We start from the raw sequence: 22,180 nt of genomic DNA, 5'->3' as shown, positions 1-22,180 counted from the left end.
CAGTCCATTTGAAAGAATTTTTTTGTGGGTGAACTACCCCTTTAACAGATGCATAGACTCCTATCGGAAAACGCCTGGCAAAGGGGCATATGTTTTTTGAAGTTTCCATTGCATTCTGTTTGTTTTTTTAACCTGGATAGGATAGAATAGACCTCTGTACTATTTCAGAATAAAAAACTGGATGCACCACTTTTTGTTTTATATAGAGCGAAGGAGAAGATCAACAGATCAGAAGCACATGTGGTTCAGATGGATCCACCAAATATTAAAGGGGTTGTCCAGCAAAAATCTTTTTCTTTCAAATCAAATGATATCAGAAAGATATATAGATTTGTAATTTACTTCTATTAAAAAAATCTCAAGTCTTCCCATTTGATTTGAAAGAAAAAGAATCAAATTTAGCTGGATATCCCCTTTAAAACCTTGCTGGGTGATGCTGTGAGATCCCCATAGGGTGAACAAGAGCTGACAGGCAGTTTGGTACAACCAATTATGGTGGAACCTCTGGCCTCATTTAAAGTCTTGCCACTCGTACAAATCAGATGGACCCCCATTAAAGTCAATGGTTTCTATGGAAGACTGTTGGTGTCAGGTGTGCAGTGGACTTACCAGATCCCTGATGGAGAAGAACAGAATGAACAATGGTAGTGTGAACTCTGCCTTACCTAACCCATCCCATTCCCTGCTGTATGCTTACATGGCTGTCGGCTAGGAGCCCACCATAACACCATCACTACTGCAGGCTCATGTGATAGCTCATTCCTATGGGGGACACAGCATCACATTTTAGAGTATGGAGAAGTTTATTATATCAGCTGAATTTTTTTTTTTTTTTTGTTAATACACAGATGACCCCTGTAATGAATGCTGTAGTCAGAGGTGACAGTGCAGGGGTTAATGCATTAGTTGGAAATGGCAGTGCAGGGGTTAATGCTGTAGTCTGGCAGTGCAGGGGTTAATGCATTAGTCAGGGACGGCAGTGCAGGGGTTAATGCTGGAGTTAGAGCTGGGGGTGCAGGGGTTAATACTTGAGTCAGAGGCGGCAGTGCCGGGGTCAATGCTGTAGTCTGGCAGTGCAGGGGTTAATGCTATAATCAGAGCCGGCAGTGCAGGGGTTAATGCTGTAGTCTGGCAGTGCAGGGGTTAATGCTATAATCAGAGCCGGGAGTGCAGGGGTTAATGCTGTAGTCTGGCAGTGCAGGGGTTAATGCTATAATCAGATTCGGCAGTGCAGGGGTTAATACTGGAGTCAGAGGTGGCAGTGTCTGGGTCAATGCTGTAGTCTGTCAGTGCAGGGGTTAATGCTGTAGTCAGATCTGGCAGTGCAGGGGTTAATGCTGTAGACGGGCAGTGCAGGGGTTAATGCTGTTGTGAGGGCTGGCAGTGCAGGGGTTAATGCTGTAGCCTGGCAGTGCAGGGGTCAATGCTGTTGGGGTTGGCAGTGCAGGGGTTAATGCTGTAGTCCGGCGCTGGAGGGGTTACTGCTGTAGTCCGGCGCTGGAGGGGTTAATGCTGTAGTCCGGCGCTGGAGGGGTTACTGCTGTAGTCCGGCGCTGGAGGAGTTAATGCTGTAGTCCGGCGCTGGAGGGGTTACTGCTGTAGTCCGGCGCTGGAGGGGTTACTGCTGTAGTCCGGCGCTGGAGGGGTTACTGCTGTAGTCCGGCGCTGGAGGGGTTAATGCTGTAGTCCGGCGCTGGAGGGGTTACTGCTGCAAGGTGAGTGGCAGTCCGGGCCGGGAGGGGGCACTTTTGCAGTGACATCCCTGCCCACCAATGGCAATGAAGTCCCGAGCACCAATCAGAGGGCAGGCCCGTCCGGGGGGGCGTGGCCAGTGTGAGGGGTGGGCAGGGGAAGCACAATCAGCTGGCAGCAGCAGCAGTGAGTGTGCAGGGGGCAGAGCACAGGGCATTAGCTGCTGCCCCTCCACCCAGGCACCCCCTCTCCCTGCACTGCCCCCTCCCTGACACACGGCCAGCTGCCCCCGGCAGGCACCCTGACAGCAGCACAGCTCCCTCCCTGCACAGCCCCCTCCTCAGCCTGCCCCCTGCCCCCCTCCAGCTTCTCTTCCCTGGAAAAGTTTGGGGTAAGTCTGGTTGTTTTGCTGGTGTGTGTCTGGGGAGGGGGATGTGTGGGGGGCAGCTCCCCCTCCTCCTGGGCTTTGGGAGGGGGTGCAGCAGGGGAAGTGGATGAGTCAGGGCTGGGCTGTGTGCTGCTATGTACTGGGACATGCATCTCCCTGCTGGGCCTTGACCTAAAGGCTTACAATCTAATGTCCTCCCCATCTCCCACCCCCTTATATCTGACTGGTGAGCCCTGTAGTACTTCTCTCCTGCCAGGGGACAGTGACTGTGATGCCAGCCTTCCATACACAGTGAGGTGTGTGCCACCCAGTCTATTGTAACCTACAGGAGAGCCCACCTCCCCCGCTGCTGACCTAGACTGGATACAGACAGCTGCTGCTATATACCCTCATAGGCAGAGGTGTGGCAGGTGCCCGGGGCAGTGACCAGGCTGGAGGGCATTAGTCACACTGCCATAGTCTTATATATAGATCAGCTGCAGAACATAGAGCCTGCAGTGCCACATACTGGGGGCAGAGACACTGGCATCACCATATGGCTTACCCATGTATTGTATATGATGATATATGGTGCCAGTATATGCCCTGCAGTGTGTATATACATATATATATATATATGTAGTGACTACATAGGAGGCCTAGGAGTGTGGCCCTGTCCTTACCAGGACCTTCCAGATTATATACAGCGAGCGCCAATCTAAACCGCTGCCTGTAGGGGAGAACATATGGAATCCGCGTAGATGGGGCCCCGATACTGTAGGGGCCCATTGCTGAATCTACACGGCGGCATGTTTCATCTATGACATTGCTATTGCGCCATTCTTTGCAGATACTTGCATGTAGCTGTAGGGCCGGGTTCACACTATGATTTTTTTTTTCATCCGTTTTTCCCAAAAAACGGATGAAAAAACTGACGCATTTGTGTGCGTCCGTTTTCCCATTCAATTCCATTATTAAAAAAAAAAAAAAAAAAAAATTGAAATGCATCTGTTTAAAAAAACAGATGCATTCAATTCTTTTTTTTTTTTTTTTTTTGACACAAATATGTGGTCAAGCACGTTTTTGTGTCCGTTAAAAATCGGATGCGTTTTGATCCCTTTTTCTAACAATGGAAGTCAATGGGAAAAAAAAATCAAAACGGATGCACACAAATGCGTCCGTTTTTTCATCAGTTTTTTGTAAACATGGATGAAAAAAACAAACAAACACGCAGTGTGACCTCAGCCTAAGCCTCCGAGATCACTAAAAAAAAAAAAAACCTTGGTGAACGTCCTTATGATAGCGGCCATATTGGTTTTCACCAAGCTTCCTGGAAAACAAATATCGGTTAGTAACTATAAGAAGAGCTGATGATACAGGCCCCGCCTCCATAGAAGCTGCCCTGTGACCCCCCCACTATCATTCCCAGCATGCCCCGCCCTCCCTCTTTCTTTACAGTAGAGGCGGAGTCTGGATACTGCAGTGGCTCCTCCCTCTCTGATGAGCCCCCTTCTCTGATGTTGCCACCTCTGTGCTATTTGTGAGTTAAAGGGGTTCTCCAGCGCTACAAAACATGGCCACTTTCTTCCAGAGACAGCACTTATCTTGTCTCCAGGTGTGGTTTGTAATTAAGCTCCATTCACTTCAATGGAACTAAGTATCAAAATCTGAACCCAAACTGGAGACAAGAGTGATGCTGTCGCTGGAAGAAAGCGGCCATTTTTTTGCAGCGCTGGAGAACCCCTTTAAACATATCGACAGAAATCCTGATCTGTTTGCTACAATGTGTCGGTGCGGGCAGATATACCTGGAGTGCAGCCTGTTGTACACAATGTAGGCCTGACCTGCCTGACCCCCGCCCCTGAGGGTCCCTGCTGATCACTACTTCCTGATCCACAAAAGATGACTAAATATCCCCACTCAGCCAATCACTGGTGGAGGCGGGTCACTGTTGCAGCCCAGTGATTGGCTGAGCGGGCATTTCCTGTGTGTTGAAATGAGTGTGGACCCAGTGAGCACCAAGATGGCTGTGGAAAGGGGGTGGAGTCACTTTTTTTTTTTAAACTTTTTAAAATAAATGCAGGACTATCCCTTTAAGATTCATTCACATGACCCCTTTAACTGTAGGGATGTTCATTTTGGGATTCCGTGATCCTTCCATGGTAATTGTCCCCTGCAGTATTCTTAAAGGGGTTATCCAGCTTTACAAAAAAATGGCCACTTTCTTCCAGAGACAGCACCACTCTTGTCTCCAGCTTGGGCGGGGTTTTGCTGCTCAGTTCCATTGAAGTGAATGGAGCTTAATTGCAAACTGCACCTGAACTGGAGACAAGAGTTGTGTTGTCTCTGAAAGAAAGTGGCCATGTTTTTGTAGCGCTGGATAACCCCTTTAAGGACAGAGGACATTACCCTGTGCGTCGCTATATACCGCCACTCTCCTTGTCACTTATCTCAGGTGCATGTACAGTGTAAACACGCAGGTAACTGGAGTCAGCAGTGTGTGGGTTAAAGGGGTTGTCCAGGAACCTTCCCCCCCCCCCCCTATAGAAAGTAATCTGGGTAGTAATTCTGGTATGTGCAGGTGAGTATGATTGATTTTTTTTTTTTTTTTTTTTTTTTTTTTAGTACCTGGGTCAAAAAATAAAAATAAAAAAATCGACCCCTTTAATTGGGCACCTTGTGGTCAGAGTCCAAGGGCCCTATTCCACCGGACGATTATCGTTCAGATTATCGTTAAATCGTTCGAATCTAAACGATCGTTCGGTTGAAATGCAGTTAACGATTGACGATCGGACGAGAAATCGTTGATCGCTTTAAAAGACCTGGACCTATTTTTTATCGTTTTATCGTTCGCATTGAATAAGACGTCGTTCGGTCGTTCGCAGTAGATACGAACACAATAGCCAAGAAATAGCGAAGAAAAAACGATCGCACATACGATCATAAGTAACAATTATCGTTCCATGGAAATGAGTGAACGTTTTCAGGTCTTTCGCAGTAGCGGTCGTTTCAGATCGTTAATCGTTAACGATTATGCGAACGATAATCGTCCGGTGGAATAGGGCCCTATAGGTGGCCATACATAGAAGATAAGTAGGATCTTGACAGAACCTCTTGATAGTGTACGAGTGTCCCCGTAGGCAAAGAAGCCGTCTGAGTTTCAACATGCCAAATCTTTTTTTATCCCATTGGAGATGATATTAAAGGGGAACTCCAGCAGCTGAAAAAAAAATCTTTCAAATTAACTGGTTCCAAAGATCTGTTAAAAATGTCCAGTCTTTCAATGTATATCACAGTGTAATGGTGTCAGAAAGTGCCAGAGATCTGTAATTGACCTCTATTAGGAAAAAAACTCCAGTCTTCCAGTACTTATCAGCTGCTGTATGTCCTGCAGGAAGTGGTGTATTCTGTCCAGTCTGACACAGTGCTCTCTGCTGCCACCTCTGTCCATGTCAGGAACTGTCCAGAGCAGCAGCAAATCCTCATAGAAAACTTCTCCTGCTCTGGACAGTTAATGACATGGACAGAGATGGCAGCAGAGAGCACTGTGTCAGACTGGAAAGAAAACACAACATCCTGCAGGACATACAGCAGCTGATAAGTACTGGAAGACTGGAGATTTTTAAATAGAAATAATGCAAAAATCTGTATAACTTTCTGACAATATTTTTTCCCCCTCTGGAGTACCCCTTTAAAAACCAGACACATGTCATGGTGTATTTTTTTATATTATTCTGGGGACAGTACAGACCTCCTTCTCTTCCTAATCTCCCAGGATTCCGCTTTTCTTACAGTGGATACAGTCGCCCTTATTTCCTGGATGGTTTTCGTTCTTCTCGAGCTCCTGAGTGACAAGGTGACTCACAGAATCCTTGAAACTGAAGTTGTTTTGCTAAATATAGAAGTTTTCTATTTTCTTTCCCTGAATATAGTTGTGTTAGAGTCAGAGAGGAGTCGGGTGTTGTGCGGAGCCTTGTCATAGCGGGGAGGGATGGGACCACGTACGAAAATATATAGCTTGTATACTGTGCGGTGCCTGGCGGACCTATTATCTTATTAAAGGGGAACTCAGGTGATTTTTTTTTTTCTTTTTTCAAATCAACTGGTTTCAGAAAATTATTTAGATTAGTAAATTACTTCTAATTTAAAATCTCCAGTCTTCCAGTACTTATCAGCTGCTGTATGTCCTGCAGGAAGTGGTGTATTCTTTCCAGTCTGACACAGATCTCTCTGCTGCCACCTCTGTCCAAAGCAGCAGCAAAAGCCTCTCCTGCTCTGGACACTTCCTGACATGGACAGAGGTGGCAGCAGAGAGCACTGTGTCAGACTGGAGAGAATACACCACTTCCTGCAGGACATACAGCAGCTCATAAGTACTGGAAGACTTGGGATTTTTAAATAGAAGTAAGGGTAATGGCTGTATAACTTTGACACCAGTTAATTTGAAATAAAACTTTTTTTTTGCTGGAGTACCCCATTAGAGGGGTTATCCAGAGTAATAAAAATAATCTCATAGCTGCTTCCTTTTTAAAATGGCGCCACTCTTGTCCTCAGGTTGTATCTGGTATTGCAGCGGAATTACATTGATTTGGAGCTGAGCTAAGTGTTTGGGTGTGGGAAGACTTATGTCAATCAAGGTCAGCAGGGTGGGGCGAAGCCACCAGGGACCGCCCCAATGACTCCTGGCTCAGGCAGCAGGAAAGTGATGACGGGTTCCCTTTCATAATCCCTTCTTGCTGTCTGTGAATAGAAACATTCTTGTTACATCCAGAGGATGAAAACCTTACCAGATACCAGAATAACCTGTGGCTGCCAGGACTGCAAGTGCCAGTTTTGCAGCAATCAGGTAGCACTTTCCAGGCGTGGACTGCTGCGGCTGTAGCAAACCTTCAGCAGTGAGAAGTTCTTGGTTGGAACAGTTTTTCAGTCTCAGAACTACAGTACAGAATCTCCAGTGATACAGGGTGTGAACAAAGCCTTAGCGTGCTTGTGAGCGGGAGAAGCTGTGTCCTCTGCGGTCAGGTGGGCGGGGCTTCAGTCTGTCTGCAGTACACCTTTTGTAAGAACATATGTAAAGGTGAAAGTGCTATATACGGCTGCTCCATCCCCCGTGTATAGTCCTGAGACTGTGACTCTGCATAAAAAATACATTGCTGGATTCTATAACACTTGCACTGGGTAAATCAACTGGTGTCAGTAATTCGTTAATGACTTCTGTTTAAAAGTATCCATTCCTTAAGTACTTATCAGCTGCTGTATGTCCTGCTTGAAGTGGTGTATTCTTTGCAGTCTGACACAGTGCTCTCTGCTGCCATCTCTGTCCATGTCAGGAACTGTCCAGAGCAGCAGCAAATCCCCATAGAAAACCTTTCCTGTTCTGGACAGAGGTGGCAGCAGAGAACAATGTGTCAGATTGGAAACAATATACCACTTCCTGCAGGACATACAGAAGCTGATAAGTACTGGAAGACTGGAGATTTTTTTTAATTAGAAGTCATTTACAAATCTGTAATTTAAGAAATTACATCACAGAAGTTCCCTTGGACATGAACCCACTTGGTGACGGGGACCAAAGTGAATAATAACAGACCTATCTACAGTGCTGGGGGGTATATTGTTGCTCTGTAAATAAAGGGATTATTACCCTAATGCTGAATTATTATGATTGTAATAATCGCTTTACAAATTTAAAAATCTGAAGTATTGCAGTACTTATCAGCTGCTGTATGTCCTGCAGGAAGTGGTGTATTCTCTCCAGTCTGACACAGTGCTCTCTGCTGCCACCTCTGTCCATGTCAGGAACTGTCCAGAGCAGCAAATTCTTGTAGAAAAGCAGTGTCAGTGCCAGGGTTTGCAGTTGTCCTGTTGCCTAGGCCAAAGGTCAAGCTTTTGGCCCTTATTGAGTAAATGAAGGACTGGCATGATGGTAACTTATAAAGCCTCAGGTGATTTCACATGAGTGTAATATGGGCGGCTGCCAGTTTGGATAATCAGAAACGCAGTCTGGCAGACCCTGCGCCTATGGAAGCAAACTGTATGACGTTCGCGTGAAACCAGCCTAAGGGGACGTTCACACGGATAGAGCACACACTCATTGGCTGAGTGGGACATCCAGACGCCAGGAGCCCCCGAAGCAAGCCGGAGCGTGGAGCAGGTAATATATGCTCCGCTGTGTATTTGTACCCTCATGCTGAACTATTATAGGTCCGGGTTCACACATACCGTATCCGCTGCAGATACCTTCCCATTCACTTCAATGGGATAACATATTCGCAAAGAGATTGTCAACGCCCTCACAGCCTGGGTACATACTTTACCAGGTCCCCGCTCCGGGGGCTCCTGGCGCTCAGCCAACCAGTGCGCTGCCCTGCTGCCAATAAGAGTGCTGGGAGATGCCAAGAGCCCCCGAAGCAAGCCGGAGCGGGGACCTGGTAAAGTTTGTACTCGGGCTGCGGGGGGGTTAAAGGGGTTCTCCAGCGCTACAAAAACATGGTCACTTTCTTCCAAAGACAGCACCGCTCTCGTCTCCAGCTTGGGTGAGTTTTTGGTGCTCAGTCGTGTTGTCTCTGAAAGAAAGTGGCCATGTTTTTGTAGCGCTGGATAACCCCATTAACCCCTTAAGGTCAAAGCCAATTTTCGTTTTTGCTCTTTTGCTTGTTCCATTTTATGTTTAAAAGTCCATAGCGCTTGCATTTTTTCACCTAGAGACGTATATGAGCGCTTATTTTTTGCGAAACCAATTGTACTTTGCAATGACCGGCATTATTTTTCCATAAAATATGCTGCGAAACCGGAAAAAAATTATTTGCGCTGTCAAATTGAAAAAAAAAAAAAAAGAATTTATTTTGATTTCGGGGAGTTTTGCATTTACGCCGTTCACCTGATGGCTTTTAAAAAATTCAAACCATTGTTAACAAATATATGTTCCTTAAAATCGCTCCATTCCCAGGCTTATAGCGCTTTAATCCTTTTGTCTATGGGGCTGTGCGAGGTGTAATTTGTTTGCGCCATGATGTGTTCTTTCTATCGGTACCTTGATTGCGCATATATGACTTTTTATTACATTTTTTTCTGGATTTGATGCAACCAAAAATGCGCAATTTTGCACTTTGAAATTTTTTTGCGCTTACGCCGTTTACCGTGCGAGATCAGGAATGTGATTAATTAATAGTTCGGGCGATTACGTGTGCGGCGATACGAAATATGCTTATTTATTTGTTTATTAATTTATATTTATAAAATGGGAACAGGGGGGTGATTTGGCCTTTTATTAGGGGAGGGGATTTTTTTTATTAATAGAAACACTTTTTTCCTTATATGAACTAGAAGTCCCTCTGGGGGACTTGTATATACACAGCACCGATCTCTCATAGAGATCAATGCTGTGTATATACACAGCAAAGATCGATTAGATCGGTCATAGATTGCTTTGGCCTGCTGCAGGCCACAGCAATCTATTGCCGAGCCGGAATCGGCGTCATTGCGACGCTGAGGCCCGGCACAGGCAGAAGAACGGTGTCTTCTCACGGGGGCGGGGGGGGGAGATCCGTCCCACTAGACACCAGGGACGTGAGGTCTGAAGCCCTTCAATGCAGCTGTCAGGTTTGACAGCTGCATTGAAGTGCTTAATTAGCCGGCGCGGCAACGGGACCCGCGCCGGCTAATAGAGGCATTGCCCGTCCTGGCAGGACCCCGCTCTGAACACCCCCCGCGGCACCATGACTTACCAGGTAAGTCATGGGTCGCTAAGGGGTTAAGGGCGCTGACTTTGACATATAGGGGGAAGTACAATCTCTCTGCGAGTATGTCATCCCATTGAAGCAAACGGGAAGGTATCCGCAGTGGATTCCGTAGCGAACTCGCAGCATGAAATTCGCTGCGGATACAGTACATGTGAACCCGGCCTAATTATAAGTTCAAGCAGGCCCGGCCTGAGCCGATGTTGGTCGGGCCCCGCAGCTCCCCTGAACTTTAATTGAAGCTTCAGTACTGACAAGCATTGACATCTAGTGCAATTCTCTGCTCCCATTGAACGCAACAGATGGTGGATTTTGAGCATCGAGACGCCCTTTTTGGACACAAAAAAAACAGCCATTTTCCGCATCCAAATCAGTGTGTGCTCTGTCCGTGTGAACGTCCCCTTAGGCTGGTTTCACACCAGCGTCATACAGTTTACTTCCATGTTACAGCCGCAGGTCTCTACCAGACTGCGCTTCTGATGATCCAAACTGGCAGCCGCCCATATTACGTTCACATCATTCCCCTTAGGCTTTATACCATTTACTCATGAAGGGACAGAAGCTTGTCCTTTGGCCTAGGCAACAGGACAACTGCAGTCCCTGGCATTGACACTTCTTTTCTATGGGGATTTGCTACTGCTCTGGACAGTTCCTGACATGGACAGAGGTGGCAGCAGAGAGTACTGTGTCAGACTGAAAAAAATACACCACTTCCTGCAGGACATACAGCAGCTGATAAGTACCGGAAGACTGGAGAATTTTTAAAAGAAGTTATTTATAAATCCATATAACTTTGACACCAGTTGATCTGAAAAGACTATGGGGGAGATTTATCAAACATGGTGTCAAGTGAAACTGGCTCAGTTGCCCCTAGCAACCAATCAGATTCCACCTTTTTCAAAGAGTCTGTGAGAAATGAAAGGTGGAATCTGATTGGTTGCTAGGGGCAACTGAGCCAGTTTCACTTGACACCATGTTTGATAAATCTCCCCTTATATTTCACAGGAGTACCCCTTTAAGTCCTATAGCAGGGTGTGTAACGGCAGGCCGCGTCCTCATACATAGGTTATCATAGTATAGGAATGACTCGGTGCGATACTGCGGCCGACTCCCTGCTCTTATCTAGCTCCCCCTCAGCAAATATAATACAAACAGCCTGGAAATGCTGAAGCGCATTTACTGATCCTGTTTACTGATCCCGTTTACTGATCGCTGGCACAGAGCCTTGGTTGTCCTGTATAGTATAACATGACCCAGGTTACAGGATTACCGTGCCAAGGTTAGATCCGTCTGCGTAACACCACCCATAGGCCCCATCTTATCCTATGAAGATCCTCATTGTGCCCCATGGTAATATTGCCGTCATACATTCCCAGGCGGTGTATCGCTACTTAGATATGAGATTTTGCTTTTCTAAAGAATTCAAGGCATTCAGAATTCCAGTACCACACACCTTCTGGTGCCAGAAAGGTATATAGATTTGTAATTTATTTCTTTTAAAAATCTCCAGTCTTCCAGTACTTACCAGCTGCTGTATGTCCTGCAGGAAGGGGCGTATTCTCTCCAGTCTGACACAGTGCTCTCTGCTGCCACCTCTGTCCATGTCAGGAACTGTCCAAAACAGTAGAGGTTTTCTATGGGGATTTGCTACTGCTCTGGACAGTTCCTGACATGGACAGAGGTGGCAGCAGAGAGCACTGTGTCAGACTGGAGAGAATACATCACTTCCTGCAGGACATACAGCAGCTGATAAGTACTGGAAGATTTTAGATTATTTTTTTTAAATAGAAGTAAATTACAAATCTCTGGCATTTTATGGCATCAGCTGATTTGAAATAATTTTTATGAACTACCCCTTTAAGGAGTGAGCTGTCATGAGGCCTTATTGTTGGTCATCCAGCTTTCCTAGCATTAGATTAAGCAAAGTAATGCTGCGTTTACACGGAACGATTAACGAGCGAATTTGCACGATAACGATCGAATTCGAACGATAATCGTACGTGTAAACGCAGCGAACGATCAAGCGACGAGCGAGAAATCGTTAATTTTTATCTTACATGTTCTAAAATTGGCGTTCGAAAATAATTCGCAGATCGTTCTGTGTAAACTGTCGTTCACCGATTTTTTCCTATGTGCGAGATAGGTTTCAGCGATCGCAAAACGAATTTTCCGTACGATATATCATTCCGTCTAAATGCTGATTGTTATAAAAAAAATTGTTATTTCGAGATTGTTAATCGGGCAAATTATCGCTCCGTGTAAACGCAGCATTAGAAGCTTCTATTTACAGGGAATAGGACAGGATTTGATCTCATAGCTTTTCCGTCCACGATACCTACAGACATTGTTACGCTAAATTGACTTTGCTTCTCTCTTTCTATGGCCGCCCCTGGCTCATCAATAGGAGACGAATACTCTCTGAGGAACGGCGTATAATTATTCCTGACGTGCGACACTGCAATTAGCATTAGTCACTAGGAGAGTTAATTTAAAGGGCCCACACCTTCCCGTGTCAGCCAGTGGGTGTTCAGAAACTGTCAGAGCTTGGGATAACAACATCATCCATTTAATATGACAGATCCTCCGAGTCTCCTTCCTTGCTCGTGCAGTAGTCAGAATCCATCAGGAATTTTATATGGAGATTCAGCCCCCTCCTTACCGTCTTCAGATATATACCTGTCAGAGGTGAGTTCCTCTAGTACAGAGATCCCCATCAGCTATTGCAAAACTACTCCCAGCATGCCCTGACTACCTTAAAGGGGTACTCCGTCACAAATCTTTTTTGTTCAAATCAACTGGTTTCAGAAAGTTATATAGATTTCTAATTTACTTCTATATAAGTATTCCAGTACTTATCAGCTGCTGTATTTCCTGCAGGAAGTGGTGTATTCTTTCCAGTGTGACACAGTGCTCTCTGCTGCCACCTCTGTCCATGTCAGGAACTGTCCAAAGCTGCAGCAAATCCCCATAGAAAACCTCTCCTGCTCTTAGTAGGTGGTAACCTGTCCACAATTCCATCACGGATACCCCTATAGAAATCTATGGGAACGTCTGGAATTCCAAATGCTATAATACATTTATTTTTTTTACCCTTATTGGAGAATCCTAAATGTATTCTTGAATACATTCTGATACTGTCAGGTAATACTGAGGCCCCCAATCAGGATTTCCTGTTGGTAAAAACTGACATAGATGTGTGAAGGAGGCCTAAGGGTTCTTTTACACCGACCATCATGGGGCCATGCAAGCGAACAGATCGGTATGCATTTACACTGCCTTTAGAATCATCATTTCAGTGCGATTAATCGCGTGTCCTTCATATTGTTTGTGAGACCATTTAAATGTATTGCTATCGGCTGCACACCCTTTATTTACATCGAAGATGTGTGGGCAAGAGTGATAAAGTTTACCATCCACACAGAAGATATGATCAGCCGAGAATCAGTTGTTTTCCGGCTGATCGCTGACACCTTTACATGTAAAAGGACCTTTAGGGCATAGCAGTACATTAAAATGGGAAGTCCCATTAAAAAAAAAAAAAAAAAAGCAAGGCTGACGGGTATACTTACCAGTCCTTGTGATTCTATACCGCCGCTCCTGTGTCTCTATGACAGCCGCCGGCACAAAGATAGGTAAGTATACTTTGTTTATTAAGTTCTCGCACGCCCTTGCTTTTTTTTTTTTTTTTGTGAATGTCATGGGACCTCTCCTTTTAAATGTTACCATCCACACAAAAGATTTGATCAGCCAAGGATCAGTGGTTTTCCTGCATCTCGGCTGATCGCTGACACCTTTTCCATGGGCCGATTGAGCGTTTCTAGCAACAATCCTGCCCAATAATTGGCCAGTGTAGAAGGACCTTTACAATTGGGGATAGAAGTACATTAAAATGGAAAGTCCAATAAAAATTAAAAAAAAGCAAGGTCGGCAAGGGGAAGTGGGAACTTTTAAAGTGAATGTACCATCAGGTACATTTGCTTTAACACTACCCACGGATAGAACAGCGCTGATGTCGTGGTATGGTGCTGCGGATTTCCTCCCACTGGGGGTGGGACAGCCTGTCTCCAGTGCTTCAGCCCTGGCCGGTACCCGTGGATAGAACGGCACCGTACCTGGGAACCAAGCTGCAGTTCAAAAAACGGACCGCAGTGCCGGCGCCGTTCTATCCGCGGGTCATGTTAAAGTTAATGTACCTGATGGTACATTCACTTTAATAAACAAAATATACTTACCGGACCTTGTGTCTCTATAGCACTGCCCCTTGGGTTTTTCCGGCGACTGGCAGCTGGAGCCGGGAGCAGCGTTATGGGGCACAGGGACAGGTAAGTATACTTTGTTTATTATGTTCCCGCACCCCTCTGCCCTGTGTCATTGGACTTCTTTTTTAAATTTTACCATCCACACAAAAGATGCGATCAGTGGTTTTCACGTTTACCGGCTGATTGCTGACACCTTTTACATGGGCCGATAGAGCGTTTCTAGGGGACTTAAAGTGTCACTGTCGTGAATTTTTTTTTTTTTTGCAGAAATCAATAGTCCAGGCGATTTTAAGAAACTTTGTAATTGGGTTTATTATCCGAAAAATGCATTTTTATCATGAAAAAGAAGTTTGAAGCTCTCCCCCTGTCTTCATTGTTCTCCTATGGAGAGAGCTAAAGAAAAGACCAAAACAGGACAACAAAGAGTTAATCTACAAATCCCTCACGTGATATCTCCTGTGACAGTCACCAGTGACCTGTCTGAGCTCGGATTACAGCGGTCACCCAGCTCTGTGCCTGTAATCCTCTGTTATCTGCTTTCTGCTGCCGGCTAACTCCCTCCTTCCTCCTCCCCCCTCCCCTCTCCCTAGAACAGACAGGGGACGTCTCCTGCAACAAGTCACAATTTTCAGATTTTTCAGAGTGGATGAAAAAGAGGAAGGAGGGGGGGACCTGGGAAAAGGCTTTTTACATGCAGATAATGGCAGATTTGGCTAATAAACCCAATTACAAAGTTTCTTAAAATTGCCTGGACTATTGATTTCTGCAAAAAAAAAAAAAAAAAATACGACAGTGACTCTTTAAGTGACCACATGAAGGATATATTGCTTGTTTTCTCCAAGGATACCAGCCAGCTGATGCATAGTGATGCTAGGAGTGAGCCCCTACCATGCGGATACTGATGGCCTATTCTATAGCTAGATAATTAATGGAAAGGTCTCCTGAAAGGCAACCAGTATTCACTTTCATGCAGCATGAACCACGAGACATCAGGGCAGTCTCCAGCCGCTTCTCCCCACCACATTAGTGTTGATTGACAGATGTCTCCCTATACCAAGACAGAGAGTGACATCTATCAATCAAGGTCTATGAGGCAGGAAGAAGCTCTTGGCGACCAACCAGATGACTTAGGGCCCTATTCCACCGGACGATTATCGTTCAGATTATCGTTAAATCGTTCGAATCTAAACGATAATTGTTCGGTTGAAATGCAGTTAACGATTAACGACCGAACGAGAAATCGTTGATCGCTTTATAAGACCTGGACCTATTTTTATCGTTGCTCGTTCGCAAATCGTTCGCATTGAATAAGACGTCGTTCGGTCGTTCGCAATAGATACGAACGCAATAGCGAATAAATAGCGAAGAAAAAACTATCGCAGTTACGATCATAAGTAACGATTATCGTTCCATGGAAATGAGTGAATGTTTTCAGGTCTTTCGCAATAGCGGTCGTTTGAGATTGTTAATCGTTAACGATTATGCAATCGATAATCGTCCGGTGGAATAGGGCCCTTATGGTTTCATCAGCATAAAAGTGATAACAGATTCCCTTCAAAATCCTTTTTACCAATCCTTTATTAGTTCCCCAGTATAAAGCAGGCCAGAAGGTGTCCAGTTTTCCGGCAGCGCCATCGCAGGTAAAATGAGGTATTGCACAATTTTCGTAAATTGAGAAAAAAAACCCGTTACCCCTACTAAAATCCTGACAATGAGGTCAAAACGTTTCTCCATAGGGGATAATTTTTTTAGACCTAAATTAAAATTCCAATGACCATCCAGGAAAAAAATTTCTGGAATTTCCTACAATAAACAGAATTTTTTTTTTTTTTTTGCTCTCCAGAAAATTGTTAGCACAGAAATTCCCTTTAAGTATACGACAGGTTATTGCTGATTTATGAAGGGACACGTTGCAGGATATTTGAATTGCATATATTTCGCTAGACCCCCTGCAGTCCTGTGCACTGATGCCGGGACGAGGATATCATCCTGCATGGAGTTAGATAGAAGAAGCTCAGAGCCTTTGTCTTATCTGTAAAGCTATGGCCACTGGCCCAGAATGGCATCCCTGCCTACCAGCCTCCTGAGCTAAGGCATGCCCAGGCACCAGGCCAGCGTCTGCAGGATTACGCCTAGGATATGAATACATGTGGGTCTTTATTGAGAAAACTAGTACGTTCTTGATCAAGGGATTACATGTTCCTGTATTGTGCCCGACTCCTACACTTGGTTTACACTGTCTCTTCCCCCGGAGCGTCTCTTCCATCCGATAGTGTAGTCTCCTCTCGATATGATTGATCTTATTACTTGTGCAGTCTCGCCTGTATGTGGACTCCTTATGCGGAGTATCCAGGGTTCTCTTTGTGCTCTCAGTCTCGCCTCTCTACGTGACTCTCTCATGCAGAACATCCATCTTTCACAGGCTTGTCGTGCAGGTTTTGAGGCAGAGACCTAACCACAGGGATTGCAGAGGTAGCAGAAACACATGGGCCCTGGTGTCGGAAGGAGCCCAGAAGGCCCTGCTGTTACGTAAGAAGACACATGATAGCCGGCGGCCCTGTTCTTGATCTTTGGGAACTCACGACTTAGGCTGCGTTTTTGCGTTCCGTTTCCGTTTGTCAATGTTTAAATTTAATGTACAAAAAAAACATGCTCAACAATGTTTTTGTGCATGCCAAAATTAAGTTAAAAACCCCCCGAAGATTGCCGGGGGGTTTGGTATATGGGGTATGTAAAACACACACCTGGTGGCCCCCGCTGACTGCAGAGCCTCCGCCTCCGAGACAAACACATCCCGGCAGTGACAGCTGGCTCAACCAATCACTGGTAGCAAGGTTGTCCCGTCTCAGTTAGTGATTGGCTGAGAGGGCTGTCACTCCCAAGACCAGTTTGTCTCTGAAGCGGAGGCTATGCGGTCAGGGGGGACACCGGGGGAGCGCGGACAGGTAAGTATAACATGTTTATTGTTGTATATGCACCAGCAATAACAAATTGAAAAAGGTTGACCTCCGGACGACCCCTTTAAAATTGGAACACTGAGAAGAAAAAGTGGTGAAATTACCATAATAATAATCACAGAATTGATAGACATGTAATTGATATGCAAATGGTAAAAAAAATTCAAAGCATCTCAGTTTATTTGAGATAAACTAAATAAAAGCGCTTGCATACCTTGGCATGCTGTCAGTGGGGTTATTAAAGGGGTATTCCAGCTCTTAAAGGGGTAGTCTCATCTCAATATATTTATACTTGTAGGACTCATCTCACTTTTGCAAGAACATTCATTTATCAAATTTGCCTCATTCTCCTGATATGCTGCTTTTCCCTTCCCGTTGTTGACCTCTTCTTGTCTAGGATTCCGACCAGCACTCTACTCTAAAAGTAGTGGTATGGCTGGTGTATATGTGTGTGTATATATGTATATATAATATATATACACAATTAGCTATGTAGATGTATAGCGAGATAGTGTATAATAAATATGTTTAAGATATACACACTCACACACACACACTGCATCCAGACCATTGCTTTTAGAGCAGAGTGGTGGTCAGTAACCTAGACAATGAGCTGTCAACAATGGGAAGGAAAGAGCAGCATATCAGGAAAAGGAGACAAGTTTGCTAAATGAGTGTATTAAAGGAGAAGTCTGGCGAAAATGTTTATTAAAGTATTGTATTGCCCCCCCAAAAGTTATACAAATCACCAATATACACTTATTATGGGAAATGTGTATAAAGTGCTTTTTTCCTGCACTTTCTACTACATCAAGGCTTCACTTCCTGGATAACATGGTGATGTCACTTCCTGAATAATATGGTGATGTCACTTCCTGGATAACATGATGATGTCACTTCCTGGATAACATGGTGATGTCATTTCCTGGATAACATGGTGATGTCACTTCCTGGATAACATGGTGATTTCATGACTCGACTCCCAGAGCTGTGCGGGCTGTGCTTGCTAGAGAGGATGATGGCAGGGGGATGCCCTGTGTCCCTCAGTGTCCCCCTGCCATCATCCTCTCCAGCAGCCACAGCCCGGACAGCTCTGGGAGTCGAGTCGTGACATCACCATGTTATCCAGGAAGTGACATCACTATGTTATCCAGGAAGTGACATCACTATGTTATCCAGGAAGTGACATCACTATGTTATCCAGGAAGTGACATCACCATGTTATCCAGGAAGTGAAGCCTTGATGCAGTAGTGCAAGGAAAAAAAAGCACTTTATGAGCATTTCCCATAATAAATTTATATTGGTGATTTGTATAACTTTTGGGGGGCAATACAATACTTAAAAAAAAAAATTGGCCACACTTCTCCTTTAAGATTATTCACACATGGTCTATTTTCACACAATGTATGAATAACGGTCATTTGGCATTAAAGAACAACAACCGTTGTTGTGAGTGTCAAGCAACGGCCATTATTGAAATTGCACTTACAATTGCAATGATTTCAAAGGACAGCATCCTTAAATAATTGACATGTCAATTATTTCCATGCCTGCACCAAATAACAGCCGTTGTTTAATACACTGTGTGAACAAAGGCTTTTGTTTGCATTGACTTTAACGCAACACATTTTTCCATGACAAGAACAGCCGTTGTTTTAATTGCTAACAACGGTCATTATTGTCATAAATTATACATTGTGTGAACATAGTCTAAAAAAAATGCGAACGCGTAAAAAAATGCCATTCGCCACATTGCCATTTTTATTTTTTAGGCCAGAAAATTGGCAGAAAAAACTGTGTGGGCACCCTCATGTGGCACTAGAGAGGGTCCAGGTTGTCAACACAAAGCATCCATAGCCAAATCTGCCCGTCGTTGCTATGGTAACGGTTGTGGCCCACAGTTGCGTCCATGTCTGGTAATGGTATATGTTTGGTTTGACACCTTGCAGTGTTTGCGGCCTACTGTATAGCGATGGGCCTGTTTCCTTCAGGCTCCCTAGATGGCCCGGCCGTAGTTCTTGGGATATAGTTGTGTCTTCGGGGGGGACACCTGCTCTGTGAATTTAGCCTCATGTCCACGGCAGCAGAATTCCTGACCTCTATATATAGGAGAGTCTGTGCTGCGTATCGCTCTGCATTTACATGTATAGAGCTGGAGGCCGTCATGTGACACGGATCACGGGGAGGGGATGGTCGCCCTTTTTACTGGTATACAAGGAAATGACTGTATATACTGGTTATTATGATAGAAGTAGTCGCCGGTGCTTGTAGTATGGCAGGATTCGGATAAGATAAGCGCTGCGGAATCTCATGGCGCTATACAAATAAATATTATTATTAATGGTGAATGATGGAAGAAACATGTGGATGCCATTGTACATGGATTGTCCAGCACTAGTGCCGGGCTGATTTTTAATCATTTTAGCCAACCGTAGGCTATTATTACATAACAATGGTCTACACCTAATGGCAGGGTGGACAAAGTGTTTTTTGTTTGTCTGTTTTTGTGCTCTTGTGTGTTACTTTTCCCCAGGTGATGAAAGCGTGAAATGCGTCGGCTCACTTTTTATTGGACTGAGAGCCAGAGGTAGCGGGGGTCAGGGTGGAGATACGTGTTACCTGTAGTGTCCTTAGGTTACTTCTAGTTATCTTCACTGTAAAGTATTATACTCCAGAGCTGCACTCACTATTCTGCTGGTGGGGTCACTGTATACATACATTACATTACTAATCCTGAGTTACATCTTGTATTATACTCCAGAGCTGCACTCACTATTCTGCTGATGGGGTCACTGTGTACATAAGTTACATTACTGATCCTGAGTTACATCCTGTATTATATTCTAGAGCTGCACTCAATATTCTGCTGGTGGGGTCACTGTGTACATATATTACTGATCCTGAGTTTCAGCCTGTGTTACACTCCAGAGCTGCATTCACTATTCTGCAGGTGAGGTCACTGTGTACATATAATAAATTACTGATCTTGACTTACATCCTGTATTATAGTCCAGAGCTGCACTCACTATTCTGCTGGTGGGGTCACTGTGTACATACATAACATTACTTATCCTGTACTGATCCTGAGTTACATCCTGTATTATACTCCAGAGCTGCACTCACTATTCTGCTGGTGGGGTCACTGTGTACATACATAACATTACTGATCCTGAGAATTCTAATGTATACCCTCTGCTAATCTCCTATACTAAAACAAGAGATTCACGTCCAAGTCTTTGTCTTCTATTTTTCTTGTCTCGCCCACAGAGCTTGCACTTGTTCCTCTCTAGCCGTGCTTAAAGGGAACCTATAGCTTGTCTAATTGCCTCCGCTGGTGTGTGTGTCATTGTGTGGAGAGGTTCCCTGGTGACACTTCCTATGTAATGAATAACACCCGCAGAGGCTATGGGCGTGTCGCCGTCTCTTTTTATATATGAAGCTATTTCTGCTTCTTGTCTGTGGTTATCTCACGGGCTAGGAATTCTCTATCAGGCGTGCGGCAGAGCGTCTCCTCCTGTGCAGCCTGATGATAATAATAAGGAGAGGCCGGGAGCTTCAGACATACTTACTGAATATTCTTCATTCCTGGCTGCAGATTCCTATATGCCGTACCTGGAGAAATCCCTGGTAATCCCCCCCCCTATGAGGATGAGGGGGTGTACATGTGAGATGTGCTGCTCTGCAGGCCCTGGGTAATATGAGGCCGGCGGTGGCAGACTCTTTGTGAATTATGAGCCCCCTGGAACAGGAGCTGGGTACAGGCTGGTGGGGACGCTGCATGGTAACTCAACTAGTGCTGGCTGTGTAAGGGTTAAGTGGTAATCCTTTCACTGCCACAGAGTGCGGAGCAAATGTGCTGACCCCAGGCCTTGTCCTTGCCTGACCGTGCATCCCCATCCACCATCCGCCTGGCCGTCATATCTAACGCTCCGAGAGAACCGGCTCTTGTGTATAGTTTGATGTTATCTTATAGCGTGTGTATATATAATTTGTTAATAATAATAATAATAATAATATTATATATTTATTTTATATAGTTATTAAATTTTAGTTTTTCATATTATTTTATATATTTATTATATATTATTTATATATAATTATTATATATCTCATATTTTATACCATACTTACCTGCTTCCCTCCTTCTTCTTTTGCAGCAGTGGCAGCGGCGCCGCAGCAGCGTTTGCTATTAGGCGGGGTTCCTCTCCGGGATGCTGTGGAGTATCGCTCCCACCCTGCGCCTCTCTCGCAGCTCTAAATGCCAGTATGATCGCACTCACCAGCTAGATGTGCCAGATTGGAGCATTGGCTGCCACAGAGGAGGAGTCATCCTGCCAAGGGCAGCGCGCAGCTACACAGGGGTGAGAACCCGGATGCTACGTGCATCCTAAAATGGTAGAAAACTAATTTAAGAGGGATTTTGGTTTCTTTAGTAAAGTTATAACTTATTTTTATTTTTTTAAATTTTTTATATTGAGTGGCAGGCTGTATCGGGAACTGCAGGGCTGCTCAAGCCCTGACCCTGGCACAGTGGCGTATCGATAGCACTGCTGCATGCAGTGTTAGCAGAACTGAGCCTTGTCCGATGTTGAATCTAATGCGTGTTAGCATTGAATAGACATTACATTTGGAGAAGCTGTCTGTGTCGGTAGCGCTGCAGGCAGCACCCTGTTGTAGTTTAGGCAGTGATTTACACAGACAGCTTCCCCAAGTGTAATGTCTACACTAATGCGTCAACATTAGGGGAGTAGCACTGCATGCAGCACAGCCAGTCATATGTAACTGTGCTGGGACCAGGGCTTGCACAGACCTGCAGTTCCTGACATAGCCATTGGTGGCGGCAGAGGGACCATGTTACCCTTTATTGCTGCCACTCAATGTGAAAAAATATATATAAAAAAAAAAATTATCTATGCCAGGCTCATTGGCTTGACACATTGTGATTTCTGTAGCTCACTTATTAGCTTTGTTGTGTAGATTGGGCCAGATTAGCAAGTCATCTCATTAATGTTAGTGACTAGATTTGTTACTACAATGACGGAGGAAATTAAAGGCCCCATATACATTAAAGGGGTTATCCACAACTCTTGTTTCCAGTTCAGGTGCAGTTTGCAGTTAAGCTCCATTCACTTCAATGGAACTGAGTTACGAAACCTGCACCGAAA

At 44.9% G+C, this 22,180-nt stretch overlaps 1 protein-coding gene across 3 annotated transcripts in view; it reads left to right on the top strand.

Moving 5' to 3' along the window:
• Nucleotides 1–1,862: 1,862 nt before the first annotated feature.
• ATOSB (atos homolog B) overlaps nucleotides 1,863–22,180 on the top strand; it is a 36,804-nt gene continuing 16,486 nt past the window's right edge. Inside the window, exons 1-2 of one of the 3 annotated variants that reach the window (XM_069964856.1) lie at nucleotides 1,863–2,083; nucleotides 21,173–21,376. In XM_069964856.1, the coding sequence (XP_069820957.1) occupies nucleotides 21,303–21,376 (74 nt within the window). In that variant the 5' untranslated portion in view covers nucleotides 1,863–2,083; nucleotides 21,173–21,302. Of the gene's footprint in view, nucleotides 2,084–18,889; nucleotides 18,932–19,096; nucleotides 19,224–21,172; nucleotides 21,377–22,180 lie in introns of those variants that run through there. The other 2 variants (XM_069964857.1, XM_069964858.1) reach the window with 2 other exon arrangements.

This window comes from Dendropsophus ebraccatus, chromosome 3 (assembly GCF_027789765.1).
Source record: "Dendropsophus ebraccatus isolate aDenEbr1 chromosome 3, aDenEbr1.pat, whole genome shotgun sequence".
Classification (NCBI taxonomy): Eukaryota; Metazoa; Chordata; class Amphibia; order Anura; family Hylidae; genus Dendropsophus; species Dendropsophus ebraccatus.
Note: the sequence above shows the minus strand (reverse complement) of the source record. Positions and strands in the feature narration are given on the sequence as shown.